Source organism: Poromitra crassiceps, assembly GCF_964638095.1.
Source record: "Poromitra crassiceps genome assembly, chromosome: 30".
NCBI lineage: Eukaryota > Metazoa > Chordata > Actinopteri > Beryciformes > Melamphaidae > Poromitra > Poromitra crassiceps.
In genome coordinates, this window is record NC_139652.1 from 11,224,824 (window position 1) to 11,245,110 (window position 20,287).

The 20,287-nt window shown below is 45.6% G+C and overlaps 1 protein-coding gene across 1 annotated transcript; it reads right to left on the reverse strand.

The window, feature by feature from the left end:
- Positions 1–1,124: 1,124 nt before the first annotated feature.
- Positions 1,125–18,684, reverse strand: LOC310800574 (potassium/sodium hyperpolarization-activated cyclic nucleotide-gated channel 3-like; the record flags this gene model as incomplete). The annotated part of the gene is made up of 8 exons (XM_083663190.1): positions 1,125–2,650; positions 3,826–3,990; positions 8,166–8,406; positions 8,686–8,832; positions 9,988–10,206; positions 10,608–10,769; positions 12,035–12,458; positions 18,032–18,684. 8 exons carry the CDS (start codon positions 18,682–18,684, stop codon positions 1,125–1,127), a joined length of 3,537 nt encoding a protein of 1,178 aa, XP_083519316.1.
- Between the last annotated feature and the right edge of the window lie 1,603 nt (positions 18,685–20,287).

Genomic DNA, 20,287 nt, shown 5'->3' on the forward strand with positions numbered 1-20,287 from the left:
ATGTCGGATGAAAAGCTCCACTTGTTAAATAGCCTTCATGTTCAACACATTCACCTCCAACACAAGGATGGGTTTTTAAAGCAAATATCCCACACTTATGACAGAAGGACATTACATTACATTCTTCAGGGTTTTTTTTTTATTTTTTTTACGTGAACTGATTTGTGTTACCAAACCCGTTTGGGGGTGCAATATTGCTGAAACACTATCTTGGAAGACATACTGTGTACCATCCTCTATTTCAGTGGTTCTCAACGTGGGTTCCCGGGGACCACCAGGTGGTCCTTGAGGGTGTTCCAGCAGGGGGTCCCCAGCAAATTAACGAACTGCTACACTTTGCCAGTTTTTTATTTACAGGGAGAGCCAAAGCATATCTATGGGGGTCCATGGACCGAAATGTGCACTAAAATTAGGGGTCCTTGATATGTAAAAGGTTGAGAATCACTGATCTGCTGTACGTGATCTTTGAAAGGAGCAACGTGCACAGTCTGTTTCTCCTCGAATGCGTTAACAGTAACCTCACATTCACACAACACACTCCACGGTGAGGAAGGATAATCAAAAGGAAAGCAATTTTTGGTTTCATTCAAAACTGGATACAGTTGTTGTACAATTTTCCAACTAAACAGGTGTGGGTAAAAGGTGACACAACATTGCCTGGACAAGAGGGTTTAAACAAACAATGATAACATATAGCAAATCACAGAGTGTGGTTATAATGTAATAATACATACTGTATAACGATTGATATTCTCATGAGGTTGTGTGTGAGCACGCACACACAGGCACACACACACACACACACACACACACACACACACACACACACACACACACACACACACACACACACACACACACACATCCATCCATCATCAATAGGTTTTGGATTTTATTACTATATATTCAAAGTAGCAATGTCCTGTAGGGGAAAGAAAATCCAACATTGTCCCTTGCTACCCATGATTCATTCACTCTGAATAAAAAAGAACCCACTGATCTCCGATATGATTAGAATAACACACCCTCCTACTTCAAAATGAGCAAAGTAGTGGTCAAAAACAATGCCGATGAGGAAATGACCTCCCCATAGTTCAGGCATTAAAGGAGGGTGTGTTTTAACCTCACAAGTTGGAGGGAAGTCTGGACAGTTTGTGTTCTGTCTTTAACATTTTAGTAGGGGATCGAGGGTGGGGAGAGCGGACACCCACGGACTGGTTCTGAGGTTCAGGCCCTGACTGTGTCCGACTCACGGGGATGGCCTGTCCTGGGACAGGGCTGTAGGGTTTACTGACAGCCATGGAGGCCGTCGCCCCCGACCCCTCTGAGGAGCAGCTCATGGCCAAAGGCCGTTCCTGGTGTATGGAGCTGTGAGAGCCTGAGATAGTCTTTATTCCCTGCCTAACGAGATCCGCCGAGCACTCTGCCCTGCCTTTGAGGGCACAGGCCACCCTGGCAGGGCACAAGGTGTGAGGGGTCAGGGAGCTGTGAGAGCCCGTGGCGCCGGGGAGCTCGGCACCACGGTGCCCGGTCCTGCCCCTCACCGGGCTCTGAATGGTGGGACTGGGGACCGGAGGGGTGCAGCAGGGCGTGGCCTCACCAGAGCCATACTGGGCCAGGGAGGCGAGGGCGGAATGCTCAGGCAGAACCTGGGGCAGGAAAACTGACTGGAGGCCCGCCAGGCTGTGCTGCGCCAGAGAGGCCGAGGCCCCCAATCCGCCTCCAGCCACCGGCGCGTATCCACTGGAGGTGTGGGTGCTGCTGGTGAAAGGAAAATGGTGGAGGCTCAGAACACTGGATGTCCTGCCTGCTCTGTCATGACTGGATCCCATCTGCTGAGTGCTGGCATGAGAGGGTTGCTGCAGCTGGCTTAGGATGGGACTGACTGAGTTGGAGATCAGAGGGCTTATGGCGGAGGCCGAGGGGGCTGGGAAGCACCCGGCCAGCCTGCCGGACGCCGCCTGCTGGAGCAAAGCTGCTGGATGGAGTGAGGGGGTCAGAGCACCCTGGAGGGTCTGGGAGTGAAGCTGGGCGGTGCTGAGAGAGGAGAGGGAGGCCTGGCTAACAGGGAAGACCGAGGCCAAGCCAGACTGGAGAGGATGGGTTTGAGATTGATGTGGGAGCTGAGACAGAGCGGCCAGACTGCTGGTGAAGGCGGGCGGGGAGGGCAGTGTGGGCGACATAGTGGAGAGATGCTGCGCCCTGAGGGAGGCCAGTATAGGAGTGTCGACCCCGGTGCGAAACCTGGTGGAGTGGGCAGGAGAGCCGGGCTCTGAACCGCAGCCGCTGGACGCGTTCGCTCCGATATGGACTCGTTTTGGAAGGTCAGACGGGTCCTGGACGGAGCCAGACTCCGGGGCCAGAGGCTGGTGAAAGAGGATGGGAGGCAGCTGGGGATGGTGGGCCAAGGCCAGAGCCACCGGGGTGGTGGCAGCAGCAGCCTGCAGGGGAGCCTGGACCAGCGGGGCCCAGATGAGCGACGTGGGTGAGAGGGGAGCGGGAGCCGGGCTGGTCTGGATCAGCTGGGTGCACTGGGCCATGTAACGGTCATGCTGCACTATTCTTTGGATGATCTCGCTCTCCTGGAGATTAAGCGTGCCTGAACTTTGGTGATGTTGGACTTTATGCTGAAGAACAGAGTTCCGCTTCCCTGTTGAAAAAAGACAAATTGAAATGCAGCTTCAGACAAGAGTTAGTTGGTGGCTAGTCTCATAAAAGACACGTGTTGGCAATTTGCAAATGCTCCCACATTCTGTATTTCCTGCAGGAGGAAACTTGGTCAAAACAGAAAGGGAAACTCCGGTGGAAATAATGAGCTCTGATTGGACTAATGAGCCTTTAGACGGGACAGCCGCTCATTAGTCCAATCAGAGTCCAATAGTTCCTAACGGATATAAGGCGGGTACATCTGAAGGCCGGGCACATGCGCTAATTTCTCCAATCACCTCCCTCGGTTTTGTTTACATGTGTCGTGATTGATCGAATATCATTGAACTTCCTCTCTGGTCTGAAGTGGGTTTTTTTCTTTCTTTTCTTTCTTTGGCCAAATTTTAACCGGCTAAAGTACAAAGTGTCTCCGGGGCATTTGAAGATTGTGGAACAGACTAGCTTGAGAGACTAGTTGGTGACAATCTGGGCACCCAGAGACTATCAGTCTAAATCTCTATAAACGGCCAATGATAAGATAACTGCCTCCTGCGTTGTACACCGGAAACCCCAAAATATCTTCAGACTGAACTCTGGCTTCACAGATTGGGTTGATGGAGGATAAAACCTCACCAGTCACTGCATGAATTCATAAATAAATAAATAAATCTCATTAATATATTGTGGTAATAATGTAAATTCCAAGCCAAACACAAAGTGGTACATACTGGCCTCCTGCTCTCAGACTCCCAATGAAAACATATTTTTTAATCTCTGATGATCTAATCATGTTTTGTATTTTGAGGGCCTGTCATGACGTTCGCTCTTCCATATCTGGTAGTCTTCTTTGTCCACATAATGTAATTGATAGTGGTGGCAATCCACTTATCTGTAACCCATGAGTAAACACATGATATCTTCACTCTAATCCAACTTTTCTTCTAAATGTTAGTACAAACATTTTTTAACACAATGCCTCAACCTCAGTGCAGCGACACAGCCTTGCCTTTATTAAAAGCAGAGTATAACGGTGCTGACATGACAAATATTGTGCTCTGCATCCAAATTAATGCACACGTTTGAAATAGTATCACAATAGCTTATGGGTTGTTTTTATGTGTGAAGTACTAAACTACAATCCAATATGGCCGGCAGACTGAAGAGAGGTTTTTATCTCACCAATGCGGTCCAGGCGGTCGAGAGCCACGGTCTCGAAGGCTCTCCTCATCATGGGATACTCCTCCAGCACCTCGTTGAAGTTGTCCACCGACAGAGAGTACAGGCGGCAGTAGTTATCTGCTCTCACACTGGCTGTCCTTCTGCCACGAGTCAGCAGGCAAATCTCTGCAGGGAAGGGGGTCAAAACAAAAGCACACTCCTTATAGACCATTATGGGTACAATTTATTTTTAACATGCTGTGTGCATGTCAGATAGTAACAAAGGGACATAATATATTATGGGAAATATTATACACATGTATTTCCTGAGATGCTTAAAGAAGGCTGAACACACTGCTCAACTGACTGTTGAGCTATATGTCTATGACATCGGCCACTAATAAATAGCTGGCCCTAAAGTCAGTGATGTCACTTGAGGAATTGTGGTCATCAGTGATGTCACTCGAGCAATTGTGATGTCATCGGTGATGTCACGCAAACGATTGTGATGTCATCATCAGTGATGTCATAATTTGATGATGTCATAATGTCCACACACACACACACACACACACACACACACACACAGTCCCTTCATAAAGCCTTGCGTTTGAGTGGTACAGTGACAGAACTGAAGGAATGGATGCACGAGCAGCTGGGTATGACCACAGTCAGCTCCACAAGGCCGCCTGGGCAGGAGACCTGGACAAACTGAGGACCCTGCTGCAGGAAGACCGCTTCAGAAGGCAGATCAATGAGAAGACGCATACGGAAGGTGACGGAAGGTACTGGCGGTACAGCCCTCTGGCGTTCGCAGCCTTGCAGGGTCACGCTGCCTGTTTGTCCTACCTGATCACCCAGGGAGCTGATTTGTCAGACCACATGCCTCTCCGCTGTGCCGTGTGCTACTGTCACCTGGACTGTGTCCGGATCCTCCTGGAAGCCGGAGCCGACCCCAACAGAACCATAAACAATTGCAACCTGGTCAACTGTGCTGCCTTGAGGGGAAGGCCGGACATACTGCAGGAACTCATCAGGTTCCATGCTGCTGTTCCTGTTGACATGGACAGCGATCACCCCCTGGAGTCTCCTCTCTACAACACCAGTGCTGCCCTCCACTACCTGGACTGCTTCCAACTGCTGCTCCAGGCAGCTGGTGTTCTGACCCGTGACGTGGCTTCCCGGCTGCTGCATGAGGTGCTGGTGCACAGGTGCAACTCGGCCTTCGTCCAGCTGCTCCTGGACCACGGCGGTGACCCGGCCCTGGTGACCTTAGAGCAGGCACAGCTGGAGAAGAAGGCGGATCCAGAGGCTCTCAGGGTCTTTCTGGAGGCCAAGAGATGTCCTCGCAGTCTGTCCGACGTGTGTCGGATCCGGATCCGCCAAGTGCTGGGAAGACATCGCCTGAACCAGGTCCACTCCCTACCACTAACACAAGTGATGAAGGACTTTGTGCTCCACCGAAACTGACTTGAAGGACTGTATGGGGTGAAGGACTGTATGGGGTGATCCTTGACAACCAGCTGTCTTGCTCTGCCAACATAGCTGCTACAGCGCGCTCCTGTAGGTTCTCTCTCTACAACATCCGCAAAATCCGTCCCTTTCTCACAAGAGAAGCGACTCAACTCCTGGTCCAGTCTCTTGTCTCCTCCCGCCTGGACTACTGCAACGTGCTCCTGGCCGGCCTACCTGCCACCGACATCCGACCGCTTCAGCTCATTCAGAACGCTGCAGCCCGTCTGATATTCAACCAACCCAAATTCTCTCACGTCACTCCCCTCTTCCAGGAGCTCCACTGGCTTCCCATCTCGGCCCGCATCAAATTCAAGACACTGGTACTGGCCTACAGGGCAGTACACCAGTCAGCTCCCCGGTACCTGCAATCCATGGTCACGTTCCAAACCTCTCACCGCTCCCTTCACTCCTCCACCAGTGCAGGTCGCCTCGCCCCTCCTTCGCTACGGGGGCTCAAAAGTCGCTCATCCCGATCTCGACTCTTCTCGTCCCTGGCACCTCAATGGTGGAACGAGCTTCCACCTTCGGTCAGGACAGCTGAATCACTGCCGATCTTTCGGAAAAGACTAAAGACACACCTTTTCAGGCTCCATCTGGGCCCTTCTTGATCTAACTTCGTTCTCTCTCTTTCTTAAAAAAAAAAAAAAAAAAAACTAACCAACCTTGTACCACTAACCTAAACTTGTACCACTGTTCCTTCAGAAGTTGTAGTTGTCATAGACTGTGCTCCATAGTTGATTGCTCTATTGCTGACAAAAAATGTGTTATTGTAAGTCGCTTTGGATAAAAGCGTCTGCCAAATGACGTAATGTAATGTAATGTAATGTATGGCATTCATGGCTTTATTTACCGAAGACTGCATTGCAAATGTGGGACGTTAATAAAAGGGACATAGTCTGACAGTATTGTTTTGACAGTGTGACACACACACACACACACACACACACACACACACTACTCTGGGGTCAAAAGTGTAGCACCAGGGTCATCCAGTTATGGGTGGAATCACACCACGGTGTTCTGGGAAACGCCGGGAACCAAAGTGCTGCTGTGCTCCAGAAAACAATTCCGCTCTAATCTTGTGTTCCGCTCAGAAAACATGGGCGACGCGAGTTATCGAACTACCCAAAAAGAAAACTAACAATAAAACTAAGTAGTGTGACATCGCCGCCTGACACACCAGTCAAAACGGTAGAAAAAAGATGCGACGAGACATAAGAGGTTTGTTTTTAAGGTTTAGGTAATTGCCTTACCTTTGATCTTTTTTGTGGCCATAGGTTGACACTCACACCATGAACCACACACAGCTCGGCAAAATATCCCAGCCTTCAAATGCCCTCGTTGGAGCGGCAAATATGACGAAGAGAAAAATACTCAACCTTCTGAGAAAAAAGGCCGTCACTCTCGCTGGAATAGATTATTGGTCAACTTTATTGAAAGCACAAAAAACCCTTATATAGTCAGCCTCGCACGCAGGTCTTACTCAGGAAGTCACAGGGGCCAGCCACCCTGTTGTTCTGTGGAGGCCCTCTGCTTCCTGAGATTAAAAGACTTGTTGACAACTTCTTACCTAGAAACCATTTCAGTGTTTTATGCATCATGCGTGAATTGCAAAATCGTTAGTGTGAATTGCAAAATTCCACCACAGTTATTTGTTCATTTTCTATGGGGGAACGAAAAATACTGCGGCACACAAAGTGGAAACAGAGTCTAGTGTCTTTCAATGGTGATTTGCTTGATGTCATCAGTGATGTCACTCGAGCAACTGTTCTTCTTCAGTATATAAATGGGAGATGGGGCTCTGTTTGTTTCTCTGTTTGTTTCTCTGTCCCACTGTGATGTCATAAATCCCACTGTGACATAATCTGTGATGTCATAAATCCCACTGTGACATCATCAGTGATGTCATAAATCCTACTGTGACATCATCCATGATGTCATAAATCCCACTCTGACATAATCCGTGATGTCATAAATCCCACTGTGACATCATCAGTGATATCATAAATCCCACTGATGACATAATCAGTGATGTCGTAAATCTGACATCATCAGTGCTGCTGGTCTCATTGGCCACACAGCAGCCGAGTTGCGGGCAAGGCCGCGCAGCGGCCAAGCTGCGAATGCGAGCTGCAGGGCCAGCTTGGTGAGCTGCAGGGCCAGCTCAGCAAGCTGCAGGACGGACGGGCATCCTAGGAATCAAGAAGCACGAGATCCCTAGTTAGTTCAAATTGGTTAAGGGTAGTCTGGGCACCTTTCACCCCGCTTTTTGTCATGGGGCGTAAACCACGGAACCAGAATGAACACCGGAAGGCAGTGCGCCAAAAAACGTCTTTGTTGCCGTTAGCTTGACGTCTCTTGCCTCGATTAATTGTCTGATGTAAAGCTTCTGTATTGGCTTAAAAGATGTGTGATTGTGAATCCGCAATGTTTCTAAAAGAACTTCTTCAAAAACTTCGTTCGGTACGTCCATCTTTTGTTTTGTTGTTTGCCGTTCTGATACTTGTGTCAAATTGTCAAGTTAACGTAAAAGTTGACGAGCTAGAAACGCTGCCCTTCCTGTCTAGGGCGGGCTCTAGGCCGGAACCAGGTAGGGTGACAAAATCAATTGTGAACGGAAGCCAGGCTCTGACGCGAGGTTAGGTTAAGGGTGTATGTCTGCACCGCTTACTTCAGCACCTGGGTGTGATTTTTTTCTACACAGTATAGTCAGAGAAGTTAATCTGCTGAACGTCCAAGCAAAATAAATCAGAACAAGCACTCCTTCACACACATTCAAAGTGCCCGTCTGCCAGCTCTTCTACAGTATACTGGTGCACCCACAGCCTGTTGTGCGCGGGCATTACCTCCAAAGTACGAGCCGTCGGACAGCTTGGTGTCTTGGCTGCTCTTGGTGATGACACTGACCACCCCGTGCTGGATAAAGTACATCTTCTTGCCGATGGTTCCCTCCCTGATGATGTAATCCCCGGGCTGATAGACCTCGAAGCGCAGCTTGGTCAGCATGGAGGTCACAAAGTTGGGGTCCGCGTTGGCAAACAGAGGCATGGAGGCCACCAGTCTTCGACAGTTGAAGTTGATGATCTCCTGCAAAGACGGACACGCTCTTGACCATCAGCTGGGAGAAAAAACCTTCGCAACACAAATGGCCGATGATCATTCTACATGTGTTGTAGACTTCAGTGAAAAACAAAACCGGGTGTTTTACAGATTAGTGGACTGCAGTCTCCGGGCATTACTAATCAATCAGATAACATTAAACATGTTATCATGCACAGTGGAAATGACACATTTGACTACGCTAAAGTTCAAATGTAATACAAAAAATGCAAAACTAAAAAGAAAGAAAGGTGGACGAGGTCTGACCTCTCGCAGCGGTTCGTTCAGTTCCTCCAAGATGATTTCCTCGTCAAACATCTTGCCCTGATAGCGATGTTCATAGTAGTCGTGGATCCTCTGACGCATGCCGGCAGGGAGCTTGTGGAAGGACATGTACTGCTCCACCTGTTTATACTGCAGGGACAATGAAGATGGATGAGTCCTCCAATAATAATATAATATAATATAATATAATATAATATAATATAATATAATATAATATAATATAATATAATATAATATAATATAATAATAAGCAATAAAGTTAAACACATTTGCATCTATCCATAGGGCAAAGTCAAATGAGTGCAATGACATTAACTACTGTGTCCCTTGGAAGTGTACAAGCTATCAGCTATGGAAGCCCCCCCAAAAATGGTCTGTATGCCCAACCTGCTGCCTCTCGCTGTTTATTTTCACTTTTATTTCAGCCTCTTTATTTCCAGACCTCCTGCCTCTCATCACTGTCCGTTTCAGTTGTATTCATCAAGATTCACACTTAGCTGAAGTTCTCCATTAAAACTCTGTCATGCACACATTTCTTTGCTATGGTAGCTGCAAATGTTTCAAACTGATTCTCAAACTGAGAATTTTTCAAAAAAATCAAAAATGCTCATAAACAGCTTAAATTTTGGAAAATGGAAAAATCTGCTTCGTCAGTCCCTGCCTATACCAATGCTCAATGCCATGATTTATTTGCCAACCCATTGAGAAAAATTGACAGTTTTCCGCATTTTATAGTAAGGATTTGATAGTCTACTTCTGTAGTAGTATTATTCTATTCATTTTAGGCAGTTACAGCACCCGACACTAGTGCAATGATGAGGTCAGTGATACAGTGTTAAATAAAATGGTGCGTAAACTATAACTTCCACTGGATGATGATCATAAGGCTACAATCCTCCAATATGAACAAAAATCAATTGGATTTTCATAAAAGCATCAATTTATCCTGTTTCCCATAAAAGACCCAAGCCTGAGATATCTTACATCATTATGATGATACTACTTACTATGATGTACACACTATGAATTTAAGATGTATATCTGAAAAAGCTCCACCACATTCCTGGATGAGGTGACGTTCACGATACCATTCCCTTTTACCCAGTGGGAAGGCAACTCTGTTCCCAGGCGTTTCCCCCCCATTTCCACCACTGCTTTTACCACATACCGCACACGACATTAGTGATCACTGCTTCAATGTATCGTGTGTTTCCCACACTCCCGGTGTTGAAGAAGCGAACCTTTCTGCCACAAACAGCTGCCACACGTGGGACGAACACATACCTTTTCTTGGTACTGCCTCCTGGAGGAGTCCAGGGACTGAATGAGTGCGGTGGCGTGGCCTACGAACATGGCAAAGCAGGTGGCGCCCACAATCATGCTGAGGATGGTCAGCCACACGTCAGCCATGCCTATAGGGGGGTACAGGCCGTATCCGATGCACAACATGTGGCTCATGGCCTTGAACAGGGCATAGGAGTACTGCTGTCCCCAAGTGTCATTCTGCAGGGGACAAGCGGAAAGAGAGAATCTGTGATTATACACAATATTAATAGGCTACATGATATTATTATATATCATTAATGATATGTAATTAATACATAATATTAATGCCACAGAAGGATTTTGAAGGCTGAGATGGAGGCTAAAGGTGACCAGGCCTTTGCTGTCCAGGTCCCAAGGCTTTTAGAGCATCGAACTGAGGAGCTTAGGCTTAAATCACCCAGAAAACAGAGTACTTCTATTCTTGCTCTTGTATTACTTTGTTGTGTAACCCTATTTTAAGTACTGTCTGGCCTTTATGGCTATTTTATTACTTGTAAAATGCTGTGGTTTTGAAAGAGACATGTTGGGATGATGTCTGCCTCGTGAATTAAAAAAATAAAAATAAAAAATCCACTTACCACCATCTTGTTTCTGGTGACCCAGCAGTCGGCGGGGAAGTCCTGCAGCATGGGCACCAGGAACTGCAGACAGCCGTCCCAGTGGCACAGCAGCAGCATCATGCCAATCAGGTTCATGATGCGCACCATGGCGCTGGCCAGGTCATAGGTCATGTGGAAAACCTGTGACACAAGAGATTATCAGCATTAATGGAACCTAAACAACAAAACAGCATCTCCCTTAGTAAATAAATCTATAACATTTCAATTTGCTCTCATGCCATCAGGGGGGATTTGAAGCGTGCAGTAGGTGCCGCGCGGGCCAATGGCAATAGGAGTCCTTTACCAGACCACACTGTTCTTAATCCTCTATAGACCCACCAGACCACCAAAGGCTGTTTCAATGTTGCGTAATCATCTGCGAGCGTAATGGCTCACGGGGATGTAACCTTGGTGGGAATTATAAAAAAAAAAAAAAATCATGCAGAGAAATATCCATTTGTTCCAAAGTGAGTAGACTGTCAGTGTGTGTGTGTGTGTGTGTGTGTGTGTGTGTGTGTGTGTGTGTGTGTGTGTGTGTGTGTGTGTGTGTGTGTGTGTGTGTGAGAGAGAGAGCGCGCGCGTGTGTGCAGGGTGATATATAGTAGGACTCTCACGCAACTATGACCAATCAAAAGAGAACCGGGAAATAAAGTGTAAAAGGCTACCACACTTGTATAAAGAGTCCGTACGATTTTCCCTATGCTTAACTCTAGTTATGAAAGCAAAAAGAAATGTGATAATCCACACAAGGTTACAAAGTAATTAGCAGTCAGCTAGTGCAAGTGAAGTCTCTTATGACAACGCTCTGATACCAGGAGACTTGAGTAAATAGCATAGTATGTATTTCCCTCTGTTGGACATGTGAGGGAATGCTTTGAGTTATAGTGCTATCAGTTAGTAAGGTTGTCAAACGTATCGATAAGTATTGGTACAAAAAAATTAACGGATACAATACTCATTTGTAACAGGTATCGATAGTATCGATATGTATCTATCGATAATAAAAATTTGATACAATACTCAGTTGCAACAGTATTCAAGCAGTGATTTTCTCTTAATGAAAAATCAAACATACTACTGATTCCTCGATCCTTCCCTGTCATTGGTGGGTATCTGTTGTTTCAACAAAGCTCAAAGTATTCTGATGAGGAGAGCAGGATTAATCTGCTGTGCAAAGTTTTTAACGAGTTTTATCGGGTCTAGATTATGGAGAAGCGTGCGTCTGTCTTCGTTTATTTTTATGCATCTTGAGGTGTCGTCACCCCCCCCCCCCCCCCTCCCCGTGGTATCAAACAAGGTATGGAGTATCAATAAGTTAGAAATTCTAGTATTGTGAGAACCCTAACAGCTAGTGTGAAGTCTGATTTGATGATGCACACAGCTTTGCCCTGCAGGCTCTACAGTACCTCTTCCCACTGGTGGATGTAGCGAATGAGTCTGGAGAGGCGCAGCAGCCGCAGCAGACTGAGGATCTTGGTGAAGCGGACGATCCTCAGGGCGCGGGCCGTCTTGTAGAACTCAGAGTCGATGCGTGTCTCCACGATGAGAAAGATGTAGTCCACGGGTATGGAGGAAATGAAATCCACCATGAACCAGCCCTTCAGGTACTTGATCTTGATCTTCTGTGGGTCCAGGATGATCTCCGTGTTGTCCTCCTTGACGATGCCCGTGCGGAAGTTGAGCACCAGGTCCATGAGGAAGAAGGTGTCGGAGACCACGTTAAAGACGATCCAGGGCGGTGTGTGCTCGTCCTTGAAGAAGGTGATGCCCACGGGGATGATGACCAGGTTCCCCACCATCAGCAGCAGCATGATCAGGTCCCAGTAGAACCTGAAACAGAGCGAGTTCAGTATTTCAAGTCAGATCCGTAGCCGAATACAATACATTTAGAGTGACCGTTTCCATCCATGTCATGTAGCAGTGTGGCAGGTCATTGTTTCATTTTTTTATTATATTTTTCACCAAATGCAACATTTTATACACAACTAGTGTACGTGAGTCAAACTCAAGGGGAATAAAAGTGTGTGTGTGTGTGTGTGTGTGTGTGTGTGTGTGTGTGTGTGTGTGTGTGTGTGTGTGTGTGTGTGTGTGTGTTCGTGCGCGCACGCGCAAGCGGGTGTGTGTATATTTGGGGAATCACTTATGACTTTCCTTCAAGAGTAGGAGCTGAAAATGAAAAAATATCTCTATAAAACCTAATATAAACAAGCATGGGCTTCTAATCTAAGAGAAGAGAAAATGGCTTATTAGAATTCAGCTGAAAGTCTCATGGGGAAATACCCATTGTCACAACTACCAACTACCCACTAACCCTTAAATATCAGTACCAGCATATTCATTTTCATGTGGAATTTTATGACTTGAAGAAAAGGTTGCTTGTAGTCGTGTTTCAAATGATTAATATCTCAATATCATTTGCAAGTCAGGTAGATTACAGCCAGCTACAATAGACTACCGTATATTAGAAATGGACTGTGCAAGTCGAGCCAAATGTTGCACCTTCTCCAGTTATTTCAGCTATTCTGTTTACTATTAGTGTTATTCAATATTATAGTACTATACGGGTTCCAGATGTCTTAATTCCTTTGTTTTTGCTTAGAATTCTCAATCTAACTTCTGATAATGACGATACTACTGCAACAGAATCCATACCAGCGCACACACGCATGATAGAGATACACGTGTGTGAGATTGCATGTCCGGTCCGTTCCAGCGCTCCAACACTAATCGATGGAGCAGGAGCCTGATATACCAGCATGGCCTGCAGGGGGAGCAAAGGTCAGCGGCCTCCAGAGGCATGCATGACGCCTGTAAAGGCTCCTTATGACACGTGACACAGCAGGTCATAGCCACACTAAATGATCCAAACCCTCGTTACATTCAAGAAGGCAGAATATGAATCGACAGGAGACATGCAGTATGGAGTGTGGAGTATCTGACTGGATGAGATCAGGATGTGGCGCTGATGTCTCCGGATCTAAAAAAAAAAATCTCAGTATTAACGACCCAATAAAGCCACGGGGACATGTGGTGCCTCGACCGACCAGAGGAGGCGCTAGTGCAGCGACCAGGACACATACCCCACCGGCTTCCCACCCGCAGACACGGCCAATTGTGCAGAAGCACCGCTGCTGGGAATTGAACCCGAGCTGACCCGAAAATAATTCAATTAAAAGTTCTTGAGTCAGAGGTTCGGCATACTCGAATATATTTGATACGATTGAAGGTCTCATGAGAGGAAGAGGTGTAACAAGCATCAAGGGCACATGCATACAGTTCAGAGATTGATGTTTTTTTGATGCGGTGCAATGTGAGAGCTGACATCATAATAGATCAGTTAGCGCTGATACATTGTACAGTACAGTACAGTACAGTACAGTACAGTACAGTACAGTACAGTACGCTGTGGTACAGAGATGACATGATGTGTGATGATGAGAGTAGCTGACATGACAGGACATCAGGGCAGTTTGTGATAGATTCGGATTCCTGTGTTTGGACATGTGAGATCAAATGGTGCACAGAGTTGAAAAGTGTGTGAATGTTAAGGAGAGATGTACAGTATATATATATATATTATATATATATTATGTGTATGTATTTTAAGTGAATGATTAAGGGTCTGAAGGTTAGTTTTTCCACATCACATGTTTTTACCTCTACACTACCCAGCAGTGTTGGGCAAGTTACTTTCAAAATGTAATATACTACATATTACTAGTTACTTAATTTGAAAGCAATAAGTTACTTTACAATATTAATTTCTGTGTAGAGTAACTCGTACAATACTTATTACAATACTTTTGCATTACTTTTACCAAAACAACAGCGGCAGCCACCCCGGAACCATCCCGAAAAATAATGTCAACCGCCTTGAAGTCAGTGTAAACCATCCAAAATTCTAAATGTTATTCTTTTCCTTTGTGATTGTCATCTATAGTGGTTATTTGCATAAAAACACACAGTTTGATTAGGAAATGATTGTATTTTTTTTTTTAATATGTGCTTTGATTTAATCCAATGTAACTCAATTTGTATCTTGAGTTACTTGACAAAGTAACTGGTATAATATTACTGAAATCCTATAAGTAATAAGTTATATTACTGAGTTACTGCTAAAAGTAATATATTACATTGTAATATGTTACTTTTGTAATGAGTTACCCCCAACACTGCTACCCAGACGCCCCTGTGCTGCGTTTCGGACATGTTCTCTGTGCTCCAATAGGGCACACTGAAAAGAGCACAGGCATGTGAGAGTAGTGGTATGACAATAACCTAGAAAGAGAGATTTGAATACAGCGCGACATATTGTAATCACTTATACCTTTAGCCTCCACGGGAGAACATCACAGAAAGAGCACGGCAGTGAGGGCAGGGTGGCCATTGGTTCTGATCAGCTTTCAGTTATTCTCAGCCAAACAAAGCATTTGCATTCCTCTCTTCACCCCGTGCTTCTCTGTGCTGACACACTGGTCCTAATTGCGTTTCCCCTCTCTGGCTAAATCCACCATTATCTCCCGGGAATCCACATGTCATCTCCAGGAGTCAGCTGCCATCATCAGCCAGATGTTGAGTAGTTAGCATTACTGTTGCGCACACGTCACCGTGCTGCAGAGCACTGGAACAGCTGGGCCACACAAAAAGCACAGTGCATTATTTACCGCTGTGCCCCGGCTGCAGCCCACCCAGCTGACTGTGCATGCCGGCCGCGTTGAGCCCAGGATTGAAACGATTACCGGTTTAATGATAAACCGCGATCAAATTCCTGACGCTTAGTATTACAGTTTCAAATTGTGGTTATCATTAAAACGGTGTTACCGTGATTACTGTGTTACCGTAATTACAGCGCTTTGAAGAACACAGTAAATACTATCCATCGTCAACCAAAGTTGGCAATCGTCTCCCAGGCGTGAGTGTATCAGTACTATTTGGGTGTGAGTTTTCAATATAAAACTTGGTGAAATGATTTCAGTAGCTTTTGAACATTTTCAGCACATTTTGACAATAGCAACGATAACACCGATAACCACGATAATTGTGGTCACTATAATCGTGATATGAAATTGTCCTACCGTTTTATCTCTAGTTCAGCCTATACAAAGCATCATTCTCCAACTCTGGCCACGGAACTGGTGTGACCACCAACATAAAGCTAACTGCCCCCTAGGGGTCAGAAGTGTAGAGTAAGAGCTCCAGGAAGAGGACATTATTTGGGTCAGAGAGTTCAACTATGTCAAGGAGCATGAGAGCACAGAGGAGCTCCGAGCAAAGTGAACACAAAAAGGCTTCAAATGAAAAAGGAGCTTAGATCAGTGAGGACAGCTGAAAAGGGGATCACATTGTGTAGTAGAGATACTTATGGAAGCACAACAGCCTGCGTCCAGCTCACTGGCTTAATACACACCTGTATGGCTCCAGCTGACCAGCAATCATATTAACACTGTGTGCTGGCTGCTCTATCCAATGAAACCTTGAATAAAACAGCAGTTATGTAGCCTATGATAGAAATAACAGTTAGTGTAAATTTTTTTATAAATTTTAGTCCGCCACTGTTACAGATGCCATGGGTTAGTTGTTTAAAGGAGAAGATTGGTGGCTACACTTATTTTAATGGTATTTTATAAGCCAGGACCAAAAATAACCCTTAATGCTGACAAATGTTTATAGGTCACATGCGGGACACCTAACCTGAAATAGGATCTGTAGGCTAAACACCTTCAGCCCAAACCAGGTAGCAAATCCTGTCCCTGCTCAGATGGGAGGTGCGACCCAAACAAATGACAGCTGAAACATAGCGCAGAGTTAACAGCTGGCCGTCCTGATTCATCATAACATCATTTCCATTTCAATCTTCTCTGTGTGCGTATGTGTGTGTGTGTTTGCGAGTGTGTCCCCTCCCTAAAGTCCCCATCCACACCATCTCTGCTCCATTAGACTAATTGTGCTGTAATAATCTCCACTGATGTGTGCTTCTAATATCTTGAATGGTCATGTTACGCTGTTTTGATTACCCCATCTCCAAGCGCCTGATGCACTCTCTGTAATCCACTGCCTGCGCTAAATGATCAAAAAAAAGTGTAATTCAGATGAGTGGTAAAAAAAAGCAAAAAAAAAAGCTGCAGTGACAGACAGCGTGCAACTGTGAGCACACAGTGAGCCTCAAGGTTAAATGTTATGAAAATCTCTTTATGGTAGTGATCAACAGAACGCTGGATGGTATGCATCGTGCAATGAAATGTAGGACATGCAGATCCACACACACACATTATGCACGCGAGCACGCGAACACACACACACACACACACACACACACACACACACACACACACAGTGTGGCTGGTAAATTAGGGATTACTGTGTGGCTTAGTTTGATGCACATTAATTCACAAATAGAGCAGCTAATGTACAGACAATTTACAAAGCTTTATGTTGATTAGATCACATTCTTGTGTGGTTCACACACACACACACACACACACACACACACACAAACACACACACACACACACCTGGCTGTAATCTACTTGACTTGCAAATGACATTTAGAAATTTTGTGAAAATAATTTCAAATGATTTGACTTTAATGTAAACACGACTACAAGCAACTTTGCTCCAATTCATATAATTACATATGAAAATGCATATACCGGTCCTGATACTGATTCATACTGATTTAGCGGTTAGTTGTTGTGACAATCAAGTGATTCCCCAAACACACATCACGTACATTTCTCCAGACCTTGCAAAACTAGGAAGAGTAAATTGACTCTAAGAGGATTGTGCATGTTAGTCAAATCCTTTACCATGCATCAATCAAATGTTATCCTTTACCATGCATCAAATGTTGGCCAGTAAGAGCAGTGAAGGCATTCATTGAGTCATTTTCAACAAATAAAGGATAATAAAGAAGCTGTATCCAGATTACTCAGGCTCTGTATCCAGATTACTCAGGCTCTGTATCCAGATTACTCAGGCTCTGCATCCAGATTACTCAGGCTCATTCAACTTTTTGCACGATACACCTATTCTGCACAAACTCAGACTCCTGATTATCAAGCTGGTGTCATCATATGATCATAATGCTGTTAATGGCTAATAGTTTGTTTAACCATGAATGAAAATAACTATTAGATCTGCTGTGTCTGTGACAGCCTCAGTAGCCGATTAAGTTTAGTTTACCGGTATGTGAGTTTATCATACTTTATGGTAGGCTATACAGTACATATCTCCAGTGGTAGCCTACAACTGTCATATATAACAATTTCTATAGGATATATTATAGGCTACAAATATTCGTTTTTCTGTGCTATTTCCAATAGTAGGCTATCGCCACATGACCTACATGGCTTCTTCTAAAGGGACAAGTGCAAGCAAAGAAAGATTTTCTGCACACAAATTACCTAAAATCACTGTAAGGGTGGATAATCCAGAAGCCAGCAGACTTAACTCGCTCTCTCTCATGCTCCACGGCCCTCTCACTCCCTAACATCCGCAGGGAGAACTTGTTGACTCCCGGCTGGAGCAATGCCCCGAACTGCCGATGCATGAAGCCGGCTTGGTACAGCCTGTCGTCTTCAGGTATGATCTGCTCTGAACCTTCCAACTTGATGAAACTTGATGCTCGACCGGTCGCGTCGCCGCTCCGGCCACCCATGTCCCCTTGCTGGGCCCCGGGGCCGTGTTCACACTGGAAACTCCCGCTGACACCGGCATCTGCCTCGGGGTGGATGAGGCGCCGCTGCTCAGCCGGGTCTGACCCGAGAGGATGTCGCCCGGTGACGGAAGACACGCTGCCTCTAAACAAGCGACAGTCTCCGTTCAAGTTGGTCTTCATCACGGGAACGTCTCTGTCCAAGTGTCCGCTCCTCCTGGCCTCCTCCTCAATGCTTTTGCAACTGCTTGCCGGAGACGGAGAGGGCAAATGTTTTAGCCGAATACTTTTCCTCTTGTCCTTGTCGCCGTTTTCTCCCTCATCAATCCCAGAAGGTTTTTGCCCAATGTTTTGCGGCAAGCTGTACAGCCGTTTGCGCATGGAAGACTGAAATCTTTCCATTTTGGAGAAAGACAGGAGGAGACGCGCTGTAAAGATAACCCGTGAAAACCAGAGAGATGAATCATGAATCTACATACACTTCAGGGTGGCACTGGAGGCAAAACAGTGTCGGTACATCCGCAGGACAGGTCGTATCTTATTTGACACTTGGGACGTGCGCCTCTCTCCCCGACCGGTTCAAACATTGAGATGCGTCAACAATACGTGGCCGCTTCAATCCGACGGTCATGTGAAAAATCCCCAAACAGTGTAGATGATGATGAGAGCGCATCAGGATGCAGCATGCTGCTGAGCGTCGGACGTGCCGGAGTGGGAGAAGGATGCTGATGCTGAGGACCTCAATGACAAAGCATGATCTCCTCCTCCTGCCCAAAATATAGGAGCTCTCTGTCACTGGAACATGGTAACAACACACACGGTACCAACATTCAAAGAGCGCTGACATCACTGATCCATCATCATCCTGCCTTCTGATAGCGTGAATATGAATGGGGCTAATCTATCTGGTTGCCATAGGAGCCGGTATGGCACATGATGCGCTCACCCCACCCAGTCAGGACACCGAGGGGGATGATTCAAGGATAAGACCCTCGTGTGGAGTTGGTGATTAAAGACTGTAGTTTAGCGAGAACATTCACTGTCACTTCTTAGTGCATCAATTAGGTGGCAACGCGACGGGCTCTGCAGATGCATATTCATTCACTAGTTAGATAAATTGATGGCAATTAGATGTCGGTGAATCCCATTTGCATGTTTGTAGGCTACAGTTGGTTTGACATTGAGGTCTGACTGAGCACATAATAACATTAATAACATTAATAATAACATTAATAATAACATCATCATCATCATCATCATCATCATCAACAACAACAACAACAACAACAACAACAACAACAACGACAATAATAATCATAATAATAATCATAATCATAATCATAATCATCATCATAATAATAATAGGGTCATTCCTGGCTATTGCTGACTTTTTCATCCCCATGAAGTAAATCTTAACATTTTAATGAAAATAATATGTGTATACTGTATGTATGTGTGTATATGTGTGTGTATATATATATGCGCCTCCTCTCTGGTCTGCGTGCTATACATCCTGCCGGTGAAACTCCTCGCTGTCAGATGAAAAGAAGGGGCTGGTGACTGCACATGTATCGGAAGAAGCAGGTGCTAGTCTCTAGTCTAGCTACAACTTCCCCCAGATCAGCAGGGGGGATGGAGCCATGACCGGGACGGCAGGGGGAATTGGCCAAGTAAATTGGGGGAGAAGGGGGGAACGGGATGGAACATTTTGATTAAAAGAAAACAGGGATAGAGGGCTGGTCCTCTCCACTCTCTGCCTCCTGCCTCCCCACACCATCGCACAACTGACCTCACTCTTTCCACATGGCATGCTGTAGGAAAAGTAGCATTGGTCCACAAATGAGACTGTAGGGAAAGAAGACTTTGGGGAAATATTGTTGGCGTGTATTTCCCCAAAAGTTGGGGGTTTGTTGTTAATATTACATTTGGAAACAAACGGAAGATTATTCTGAAGATGTCATTTAGGATAGTCTATAGTCAAAAGAACAAACTGAAGCTCAAACTG